The sequence below is a fragment of the Triticum aestivum genome, chromosome 2B (assembly GCF_018294505.1).
Source record: "Triticum aestivum cultivar Chinese Spring chromosome 2B, IWGSC CS RefSeq v2.1, whole genome shotgun sequence".
NCBI lineage: Eukaryota > Viridiplantae > Streptophyta > Magnoliopsida > Poales > Poaceae > Triticum > Triticum aestivum.
In genome coordinates, this window is record NC_057798.1 from 568,282,788 (window position 1) to 568,294,693 (window position 11,906).

An 11,906-nucleotide genomic window follows, 5' to 3' on the forward strand; every position below is an offset into this window, starting at 1 on the left:
GCTTTACAGATGGCATACAAAGCCATTAAGCTAACGACGCCAGCCAGCTAACAAAGCTGTCCCCATCATCTGACAACGGGCATCGCTATGACATTGGTGGCTTCTCTGGAACCAGGACGGCAGCTTTGGTGGCATCTTCGGTGCATGCAGGGACATCAACACCATGCATATATGACAATAATACAAAGTATTCATTGCAACTGCGATCTTTCCTGCAAGAAGCCCCTTTTTTTTTCCTCAAAATACCGGCAGGTAACTTTCAGAGGGAGATTTTCTTCAGTGATGGCATGTCAAATCAGACAAATGTCCCATTCTCCGTGGGCCTTGACTAACGACCAGCTCAGAGCATAATGATACGATAGAGTGAGACGAGATACTCTGCTCTTGCCAAATAATCTGAGAGTCCCAACTTACCAGCTAAGCTAAACACATCACAAATTTAACCCAACAAAAAAAGAAAGAACGAACTCTTTCCCTAAAGACACCTACTATCAATTTCCCTAAAAAAAAGACACCTACCGATTAATCATCCTGAAAAATTTCGTTTGAGCTACTAACATCTACGAGCCCTAATGTTGTGCAAGCTATCACATGGAGCTCGCGGAATCCGTCCAAGGAAAAATGCCTTGGCCCGGCCCAAGCACACGCACTGGGTCGTACCGGGCCTTGCGGGCCAGGAAGCGGTCCCAGCTGGGCCCGAAATGGCTGCGCCAATGCGCCTGCGTGGGCTGCCGGGCAAGGTACTGCTTGGCGCCGATGCCGCCGCCGACCCGGCACGCCTCGTCGGCCACCCGGCGGTGCTGCTCCAGGATCTCCTCGACGCAGCCGCGGCCGCACCGCGACGGGTCGGCCGACCGGAGCACGCTGAAGATGTACATCACCCCGTCCGGCGCCGACGGGATGACCGCCGACGTGTTCCTGTCCCACCTGAAAAAAAAATTCCCCAATGTTAGTAGGAGCAGACCAATCGCCAATTTACTACTACTACAAGTAGTAGAATTTTACACACGGATCAAAAGATGAGGGGTTCAATGTTCAGAAGTTGAAATTGGTCGTTTATGCTTGTTTGGTTTGGTTGATGGACACAAATAGAACGTGGAAACCCGTCCAAGAGTGGCAAGAAAAGTCCACTGGCGTGGTGGATCCCTCCTCTGGGGCATTGTAGATTTGCTGTCGAGAAAAGGTAAAACATCTCTTCATCACCCGGATCAGGTCAGGTCACAGAGGGTTTTGGATGCAGAGAACCTAATTGATAAGCATGCAGGTTGCGCCGTGCAGGCTTCCTCTGGTGCCGAACTGACACTGGATCTGCAAATAGTAACGATCCACAAAATTGGCCCTTACAAGCAGAGGCAGTACTCCGTTTCAAATGACCACATGACACATGCGAGCAAAACGAAAATTACTCGCTCGCGCCTGTGTTAGACTGTACACAAAGTAAGTGTACAGTACCATCGCTGTACACGGTGGGGAACCAGGATACTTGTATGGGACAGACAGGGGCGTCAAGGCGGGGAGAAGAAAGGCTTGGACCAGGACCGGAGAGGGGGACAAGCAACAGACCAGACCGTAGTAGCCGCCATAGGTGTGCACTTGGAAGCAGCGGAGATAATAGATACACAAGGAGGCCACCAAAGCCAAAAGCTGCAACTTGCAAGATACAGTACTGAAGACAGTATCATATCACAGTGCTGCTAGCCTGCTACAGCCGCAAAGGGTACGATGCAAGCCTATTAAATACTACTACGGTCTATGATGGTTTCCATACTGATTAAGGGCCCTTCTTGGTAAGTAGGCTCGTCCCGGTGTAATCTTTTTGCAATAGGTGGTTAACAACAGTAACAGACGAAGCAGAGCTGGTGAACGGTGAACTTCTGTAGGCTCACTAGTTTCACTGTATTTGATTTTGACGGTTGACGGGCAGATGCAGCGAGACCGCATGATCCGGTGTCGCAAAAGGAGGCAACCGCTACGGGGCTTGCATCTCCCTCTCGGCTGCTGTAGCGAGATGTCATGGCTCTGTCAGTAGTCACGATTGGGCCAAACGTGCCGCGCGTTAGGTTGGTCAGGCAAGTGTTTTTGGAGAGGATAACTACGACGCCCCCGAGCAGAAGAAAAAGATCGACCAAAAGCCACAAACATAACAGCACTTTGACACTAATTATGTGCGTACAAAGGTGATCTCGCCACATCATCCAATGATTTTCTGCACCCGAAAAATCTTGCAAATATTGCGAAAGGGATGGCTTTAGGCTCTATCATTGAGGTGAGTTTGTTAGTGAAGAAGCCTTTCGCTACTCAACTCTCTGCTCCTATATAGACGTTTTGGCAGTTCAACGAAGGAAGAAGGCAGTACTCCTTCCGTGAAGAAATATAAGAGTGTTTAGATCACTAACAGGTAACTGAGGGCTATGATATCTCGAGCTAACACTAATTCGGAACAGGAAATGGAGATGATTTATATACTTTTGCCAGCGGAGGATAGATGGATGTGCGTACTTGTCAGTGAGGAGAGGGTAGACAAGGATGGCCCCCTGGAAGTATCCTGCCAAGACGGTGTCCATGAGCAGGTCCTTGAGCTGAGCGACGCCATGCTTGGGCACGAACATGTTGAGCCAGGGGTGAGGCACGTCCCAGAGCCCCTGGCTCCTCAGGCTCTCCTCCTCCATCCTCACCCTGTTCAGGAAGTCGAAGTAGGACACCTCCACACTGTACATGTGGGGCCTCATGTGGCTCATCTTCCCTGCCACCAGCTCCACAACCTGCACAGTTTTTTTAAAGACCACAAGAAGACTAGCTCGTTAGTATTCGGCGGTCCTTTTCTGTTGCTGTTGAAGATGTTAACTTGCGTTTTTTATTTAAAATGGAAATCGAAAATTCTGTGTGAATTCAGGAGACTGACATTGTCGACACTGGAGCCGAAGTCATGCACTGCAAACTCTATGCAGTAGTAGACCTTCCTCTTGCCATTGGAGCCGAAGTCTGGGCTGAAATCGATGCGAGCGGGGAAGGCAATGGATGAGCTGTGGATGGAGTGCTCATCCAGAACCATGAACCCCTCCACGTAGTCCACCTGCTCCGGCATTGAGATCAGAAGCTCTTGGTCCTTCGTGAATGTTTCGAAGCTGTCGTAGAAGGCCCTCACCCATCGCACCTGATCATCATCAGGATGGTGAAAACAGCAGTGAATTGTCAAATAAAGCTTAAGAGTAAGGAAAGATGATTGGTAGTAGTAGAAAAGAGGGCATGAGGCCACTGCTACGAGGCATGCATGTACCTTTGGAGGAGCTTCTTGGAGTAGAATCCTTGCCCTGGTGATGATGCCGAACTGGCCAAGACCACCAAGAACTGCGAAGAAGAGATCCGGGCTCTTGGTGCGTGAGCATGTCACGACCTCCCCATTCCCTGCAGCCACCATATCAAGATTCAAGAGCATGAAGAAAGGGTAAACTACTGCAGAATTTACGGGTTCAGTGCTTTATTCTTTTCTTGCAGATCAAACAGAGAAAGGATTTATGAGGAAAAAAAATTGACAGTAGGCTGCATGTGCGCGGTGGCCATTGAGTACTGCATACCTGTGACGACTTGGAGCTGCAGGACGTTGCTGATCTGCGGGCCATGCTTGAACGCCTGGCCGCTGATGCCGGCATTGGACAGCGTCCCGCCCACGGTGAGGTACAAGTAGTCCGTCCAGGACAGCGGCGCCAGGCCGGCCTTCAGGCACTCCTCCAGTACCTCCACCCACAGAGCGCCGGCGCCCACGTCCGCGTACGCGCGCGCGGTGGCCTCGCCGCCCGCCCGCGCCGCCACGACCACCGCCACGCTGCGTGGCAGGGAACGCGTCTCCACCACAATGCCGTCGCGCGCCTGCGCCTGGCCCTGGAGCGAGTGCCCCACGCCGCGCGCAGCCACGGTCGCTCTCGGGCGCGGCGGTGCGGACGACAGCGCGCCCAGGAGGAGCGCGATGTCGGCGGAGGACCCCGGCCGAAGGATCGCGAAGGGCGCGTCGGAGACGACGGCGCCGAAGTCGCGCGCCGAGGACGGGGTCGGCTCGAGGAGCGCCACCGGGCCGAACACGTCGGTGGGGCTCTGGATGAAGGTCGCCGCGGAGCAGAGGAGCAGGGCTAGGACGGCGGCGTACATGTACAGCGCCCTGAGGTCCATGGTTTCTCGCGCTTGGACAAGTTACAGGACCTAATGGCGCTCCTTGCTGGACGAGGCCGATGGAAGTAGCAGGCAGGTAGCTGAAGGCGTCGTCGCTCGCGCGAGCTGTTTAGTGATTGCTGCCTCGGTCGGGACGTCTCTGTCTGGATGGATCCTTGGGTTCCCACAAGAACTGTGGATCGATGGGAGGGAGGGAGAAGGAGCGAGGCGAGACAGCTCGCGGATATATACAAGCGGGGAGGAGAGGAATGGGTCTCTGTCGTCGGTCGTAAGCGGTGCCGTGACGCGGTCGGGCCCTCAGAGAGAATCTAATGGAAACCCGGAATGGGGTACGGCGGATCCACGAGGGCCCAGACCTGCCTCCCTCCGTCGAGAAAAAGGGTTTCCCCCGCTTTGTATTACAAAGCAACCATCCGATACAATTCACGATAGGTGCTGGGGGGAAGCAGCACAAGCACGCCCAAAAGAAAAGAAAAAGAAAAAGAAAAAGAAACAAATGCCGACGATGGCAGGTTGACGAAACAAAGATGGCCAATGACCGCTGCACCCACCGGAGAAGTACCACCGCGCTTCTAGCACTCCGAGGCGTCGCGTACCGAGCAGCACCTTCAGGAAGGAATGCGACGACGACGACGTTGCTGCCCAGGCAAGTCCAAGGGTTTCCCCCGGTACGCAGAGGGCAGTGGGGAAGGGGCAGATCCGACGCCCTTCAGGAAGGTCCGGCGGCGCCCACAGGCGTCACCACGTCGGTGATGGACAAGCCACCAGGGATTTCTCCCAACCCAAACAACCACCACCACCCCGGACGATCGGAAGCGCTCCACCAGAACTGCCGCCCACCAACATGTGCTACCACAGTCACTAAACCATCAACGCCGTCTCGCTGAGCCACCGACACGAGACCTGGAGGAGGGACGAGGGGCCAACGGGTTCGGGGGAAGCCGCAACTCAGTCGATGGGAGGGGACTACCACCACCGCCGACGCGGAGCCGACCGGACATGATGACAGGAGGTTACCAGGCCCGCACAGGCCCGGCCGGACCCCAGAGATCCAGACAACCCCTGCCGCCACGCTGCAGCACCTCGGCCGACGAAGCCGCCACCACCCGCATCCCTCGACGCCGCGCCACCATCGCCAGGGAGCCACGCCGCCGCACGCCGGAACGCCGGCCCGCCCCAACCCAGCTGGAGCCCAGAAGAGCCCAGATCTGGGCGGAGCGAAGGCCGGCGGCTAGCCGCACCGCCGCGCGCCCCGCGGCCAACGGCCACGCCACCGCATCAGACACGCCCGCGCCCCGCAGACCCCGCCACCAGGACGCACCATCGCCAGCCGAGGAACACCTCCGCCAACCACCATCGCCCGAGCAGAGGAGGCCGCGCGTGGGGACAGGCAGGCCCGCCGCCGCCGGCACCACGCGGGCAAGGCCCGGCGGCGCGCTGGCGGCGGCAGGGGGGAGGAGCTTGGGAGCGCGCGGGAGGGGAACGGCGTCGGGGCCCCCCGGTCGCCTCGCCCGGGGAGGCGACGCGGGGGGTACAGGGACGGGAGGAGGAGGAGGGAGGAGCGGGGGAGCAGGAGAAGCGAGCGGCGACGGCGGGCTTCGGCCGCGGCGGCGGCTCCGCGCGGGGGAGCCGGCGGCGGCGGCGCGGAAACCCTAGGCGAGGGGAGGGAGCCTAGGCGGAGCGAAGGGGATTTTTTCGCTCGAGATCATTTCACCTGCCTCCCTCTGTCCGCTCCACACTTCCACTGATCGACCGCATTTTTCCCGAGACGATCAACTACTAAACCTTGGGAAAGAAAGCAACTTAGGTCAACTCCAACGCACAACCTCAAATGGTCCGTCCGTGTCTGTTTAGATATAAATGGATAGAACAAATGGTCTAACGCGAGGGAGCAAACGGACCAATGTTCTTTTTTATCCATTTTTGATTCATTCTCGGCCCAATTTTGGGATGCATTTATGGCCGAACGGACACGCATCCTAGTCCTCCTTAACCCATCCGTCGGGGACACAGTCATTTTCCTCTTCCCTTGCCTTTCCCTCCGCCCTCACCCCGCCATCACCGCCGCCACCCTCATTCCCGGCCGCGTCGCCTTCCATCAAGGCCATCCGCCCCCACAACCACATCATGCCATAGCCGGCCCACGCCCGCGTTTCCGAAGAGCTTTTTCCCGTCGTTCGTGGTTCCTTGCTGCCGGTGGGAGAGAATCTACGGCCGCCGGCGCTGACCCGTACAACTTTCGGCAAGCGCTGCATTGCCGCAGGGCGCCCACCCACCAATACCAACCTTGCTTCGCTTTCTCGACTCGCTCTTTCCGGCCCGTCTCCACCACGAACGCAATGTGTGCGACGCTTTACTCACAAGGTACCATGTATAGCAGGGGGTGAGTATTTCTATCACAACTTCATTTGGTCATCGGAGGATCCATCCTCGGATGATGAAGAGTTTGTGGTGGCTGCATTGGTCGTCCAGGACCACATTAGTAGGAATCAGCCTTGGTTCAGGTAATCAATCCCCTTCCATGCTCCGGCCTTGAACCGCAATAGGGATAAAGGTCACGCCCTTCTCTATGTTGATTACTTTGAGAATAGCGCACTCTCAAACCACACAAACTTTGTTGCTGGTTCCGAATGAGGAGACATGTGTTCAGTCGTTTTCGGGAGAGAGTGGTAGCATATGACGCATACTTTGAGTGCAAAGAGGATGCCCTTGGCAATCTTGGCTTCTCTTCTTATCAGAAATGTACTGCGGCTATTCGCATGCTTGCATATAGAATTCCTGATGATCTTGTGATGAGTATGTGTGAATGAGTGAGTCCACATGTCTCCTCTCAATGCATTGTTTCTGCAAGGCCGTGGTGGCAGTGTTCGACCCTGAGTACCTGAGAGAGCCAACTGTCGTTGATACAAAGAGGTTGTTGGCGATCAATGCCTATTGGGGATTTCCGTGCATTGCTTGGTAGTATAGATTAGATTATATGCACTGGAAGTGGAAGAACTGTCCATTTGCTTGGCAGAGGCAGTACAAGGGGCATGTCAAAGGGGCCACTGTCATACTTGAAGTGGTGGCTTCACAAGATCTGATATGTCATTTTTTTCTTTGGCATGGCTAGTTCTCACAATGATATCATTGTTCTTCAGCGTTCTCCTGTGTTTGTAAGGCTTGCAGAAGGCCACTCTCCGGAGGTCAATTATGAGATCAATGGTCATCATTACAACAAGAGATATTACCTAACTGATGGTATCTATCCTCGATGGTCCACTATTGTGAAGATCATACACAATCCGTAAGGAGGGAAGAGACAGAGGTTTGCCCAAATGCAGAAGAATGCTAGAAAAGATGTGGAGCATGCTTTCGGTGTGCTTCTGTCTCGATAGGGTATCATTCGAAACCCTGCATTGGCATGAAGAAGTTTTGGGAGGTGATGATTGCTTGTGTGCTCATGCATAACATGATCGTGCAGGATGAGCATGGTGATAGCATCTACGACCAAAGGTTTATTTTTCAGGGTGAAAATGTTGATCCTGAGCAGCCATCTTGTGCAACCTTTGAACAGTTTGTTCCTTTTTATCGTGAAATGTGTGATTTGCATATTCATGTCCAGCTCCAGGATGACTTGGTTGAACACATGTGTATTCACATTGGCACCTAGTGGATCTATCGGTTTAATCTCTTCTCATGCAAATAAAATTCGATTTTGTTCATAAGACTATTTGATATTGTTTCTATTTCATTTGGATTGTAAGACTACTTGGATATGGAACTATTTGCTACGTTTGATTTGAATGATTTGCCATGCATCATTTCAGTATGTTTGTTGATCTCAAACTGGCGAAATGCGACCGAAAGATGGTTGTATGTTGGACGCGTAATCAAGACATCCATAAATTCGGACAGATGCGGTCCTATTACCATCCGCAAACGGACGAAAAACGGATAAAACATCCGTTTGGCGGCCTTACATCGTGAAGAAATTATAAGAGCAGCTCGACCCAGTGGCGGACCCACCATTGGGGCGAGCTGGGGCGGCCGCCCCGGGTCGCCGGTGGCGAAAAATCGAACCCCCCTTACATATCCTTCCTCCTTGTTTCCTCCGGTGAGCGATTCATGGTGGCGACGGCGTTGGCGTTGTTCTCTGTATACACGCGCATGACTCTATCGAAGGGGTACATGAGCAGTTTGAGGGAGGAAGAGATTTGGACTGGAATGCCCAAATGCCCAATCGCCAGTGTTGGACGTCCCCGCCGTTCCATCGCCACTCCGTGCGGTACCGCCGCGACGCCACCCACCGCTGCTCCGTGCTGCCGGCTCCATGCTGATGTTGTCTCCTGTCTCGGTGTTTGCCACCTGCAGTGATGGATTCTAAAATTTCTGATGAAGAGGCAACTTGGCTAGCTGCGGCAGAAGCTGAAGCGACCACATGATTCCAAGAACAACGATCACCAGCATGTATCCTCTTCAGTTCTTCTAGTCTCCTTTGAAATATTCAGTACTGGATATGTTAGTTGGATAGGAACAGTAGACTCGCAGCAGGATACTGAATTTTTTACATGTTAAAAAAATCTTTGGATTGCACACGATGTGTTAGTTTACTAGTGTTTAAGACATGTTTTATACTTTTGTTGTTGAATATTATAAGTTTTGGTTGAATAGAGTTGCATTTGTACCAAAAAAAAATTAGATCGTAAATGTTCACCCCGGCTAACTTTAATTCCTGGGTCCGCCACTGGCTCGACCCATGTCTTGAAAAGAGACCTCGTATATTCTAGTATAAAACTGCAGAAACCCATGTACAGGCTGTACGTTTTGTATTAAAAAGATCTTTACAGTTCCCGCAAAAAGAAAATCTGTACAGTATGTAGTGCTTGCCTGCCACCGTGCCACGGCACGTAGCGGTCAGTCGTGTCCTCGACGGGGGCTACGAGAGCACCGATCCATCTCCAGTGGTCACTGTGGCTGACGCTTAGACGGCATTACTACTTGCCAGCGACCGTTTTGACTCGCACTGTGGAATGAATGGCCCGTCTTGGCTTCTCTCCCCACAGAAACTTCAACGCTGGGCTGCGAACACGAAAGCGGGCGGCCGGACAGGTGCGTGTCTGCAGCGGCGGCGCTTCCCCGTTGCGGCCTACCTGCCTACCTGGCGCACACCCCATGAGTCCGTGGCGTACTTGCTCGACACTGCTGGGCAGCGACACCCACGTAGTACACGTTACGTGCATGCACTCGCCGCCGGCGTCTGCGGCGAGGTACGTACCCACGCGTCCGATACGGAACGTCACTTGCGTCGCCTGCCGTAAGAACCATGAGTCTCGCCGGCGCGATCGGTACGTGTGCTTGCGGACTATTTTCTAGAAAGAAGGCGTGCAGTGCTTGCCCGTGGAAGTTCTCAGGCATAATGGGCTGTTTGGTTGGCCTCCAAAAAGCTGCCTGACTCAGGCATAATTATCAGCCGTTAGATTTTGGAGGCCTCTGGTCAGGATTTCTGCCTGAGGTAGTTGCCTACTAGGACTCCATCCAAATAGCTCCTAAGTCACAAAAACCTAAATCCTCCTACGGCGGCTAGGGCTTCAATGGGTCTCATATTCCTGCGCCCTCCTCCGCCGATGTACGGAGGTCGTGGGCAGCACTGGGTGCCGGTGCGCCGGCCCAACAGTTGGGCCGGTTGCCTCCCAGCCGTTCGATGCGAGCAACTATTGTCGTCGGATTGGAACTTGTCGTGTCGTTTTCTCTCAAAAAAAGCATATCTGACGAAGACAGCGGGAAAAGGAGCAGCGGCGCCGCGAGTGCTCGCCATGAACGAGCGAGCGACCAACCTCGAAGCCGGTTGCCTCTCGCATCCTGGCCGGTCGCTTCCCGCCGACTTGCTTCGCCAGTTACCGGCCATCGCTGTCACACATGGCCGGCCGGAAAATGTTTGGAGACGGCGCGCCGCGCTCACCCTCGGCCGCCGCACCCCCGTCCTCAGCCGCTTGCACTTGCCGGCCACCCGCACGCCACCTCGTGCTCGCTCTCGGCTGCCCGTGCTCTGGTCGCAAAGCCTGACCGTCACCGCCGCAACAATTTTTGTCGATGGTCGTAGCAAACCCCAACGACGGTTGCAACAAAAATCAGTCGCCTCATAGCAAAATTCGACAACGAGGCTGCGCGTCTTCTCCGGTGATGGTGGTTGCCGGTTGCAGCACCCCCCCATGTCATCTCCAACATCTACAGGTGGTGGTTCCAGCAAAAAAAACTCAGCCCGTTGTAGCAAAAAATCCCACCACCGGTCGTAGCAAACAACCGCTCAACATAGGTCCAACAAAACCAAAGTTGCCGTCGCCGGTAGCAGCAGCCACATTTGCTGGTTCTAGCATTCATAGCTATGGTTGTAGCAGAAACAGCGGTGCCGCCACCATAGCAACACGGTTGCCGTCGGTGGTAGCTGCCGCTGACGCCGGTTGAAGCTCTAGTTCAGCCGTTGAAGCTTTTTCAGGCGACGGATGTAGCATTTTCAGCCGTCGGTTGCAGCTTTTTTGCGGTTGCACACTGGCCGCCCCAGCTTCCCGTGTGGTGTTGAAGCTTTTGAGCATATTGTATGTAGCTTTCTAGCATGCCGGTTGTAGCAAAAATCGAGTATGGATGCAGCAAAAATCATCGTCTCCACCGTGATGGGTTGCAACTCCGCCGTGAATGGATGTAGCAAAAAAGTTTGCCAGACGTAGCAAAATCCCATGACGGTAGCAACAAAGAAAATCGTCGCTGCCGTCGCGAGGTCACAACTCGGGCATGGATGAACGTAGCAAAAATCCTCGCCAGTTGTAGCAAAATCTGACGGTGATGGCATCAAAAATCGTCTTCTCCGTTTAGTTGCAACTCGCCATCAGAGGTAGCCATCCCTCATCGTCGACCGGTTGCAGCTTTTTCTATCGCTGGTTTGAGCACACCCGTTGTTGGGTTCAGCTTGCTCGAGGGAACCATTCATGGCGGCCTCGAGCCTTTTCGTGTGGAGAAGGAAGCCAAAAGGTAGGTGATGGGAGGAGGGAAGCGGATTTTTAGAGCATCTGCGCCGGGGCCTGCTATCATGGCCGTCACTTCAGGGCCTGGTTCTCGAGATGTGTGATGACCTGGTCGGGTTAACCACCGTTATTAGCAGCATTGGGCGCAGGAGTGACAGTGGGCTTCATAGGTTCATATAGCTGGAATCGATATAGGCCATAGGCTCTGTCCCATTTTGTTTTATTCTGCAGCCCAAGATGCCCACGAATGCAACCAATGGAAACGACAGAACAGACGGCCGGCTCACATCCAAATCCATCAGACGACCAGGTAACAAGATCGAGCTCCCCGGTTCTCACCTCCATATCCTTCACGTCCATGGGCTTAGCATCTTCTGGGAAGCATGACCTCTCCATATTTGGATCTCTCATTCTCATGAGTTGGGCGATTGTCCACCATGAATACAAGATGGAGCTCATGCAAGTGAAGGAAGAGAGAGAAGACCGAGCTAACCAGCTCTAGCTGGACTCTCATGGATACTCTCTATCTCTCTCACTCTCATTTTCTTTGTTTCGACTCCTGACATGAGCAACCGAGAATATGGACAGGCCATCCATGCTGTTTTTCATTTTTATAAACAGGAGCAATGGAAAGAGCAAGAGTCAAGAAGTGGACGCGTGCGGTACAATGACTCCATGGGTTCCAAGAAATTTGTCTGGCTCGGTTGTATTCGGAGTGAACAGTTGTGGTAGAAACAGTGCCCT

The 11,906-nt window shown here is 53.8% G+C and overlaps 1 protein-coding gene across 1 annotated transcript; it reads right to left on the reverse strand.

Annotated features, from left to right (window-relative positions):
* Nucleotides 1-233: 233 nt before the first annotated feature.
* Nucleotides 234-4,370, reverse strand: LOC123046080 (cytokinin dehydrogenase 8). The gene is made up of 5 exons (XM_044469366.1): nt 3,576-4,370; nt 3,278-3,405; nt 2,903-3,154; nt 2,500-2,762; nt 234-927 (listed from the first exon to the last, which is right to left on the reverse strand). The coding sequence occupies exons 1-5, from the start codon at nt 4,162-4,164 to the stop codon at nt 588-590; spliced, it is 1,572 nt and encodes a 523-aa protein (XP_044325301.1). The 5' UTR covers nt 4,165-4,370; the 3' UTR covers nt 234-587.
* Between the last annotated feature and the right edge of the window lie 7,536 nt (nt 4,371-11,906).

Coding starts and splice junctions, on each gene's coding strand:
- LOC123046080 (XM_044469366.1), bottom strand. CDS start 4,164: ATGGACCTCAGGGCGCTGTACATGTACGCCGCCGTCCTAGCCCTGCTC. Junction 3,406..3,575: donor GCAGCTCCAAGTCGTCACAG/GTATGCAGTACT, acceptor TGGTGGCTGCAG/GGAATGGGGAGGTCGTGACA. Junction 3,155..3,277: donor TCCAAGAAGCTCCTCCAAAG/GTACATGCATGC, acceptor GATGATGATCAG/GTGCGATGGGTGAGGGCCTT.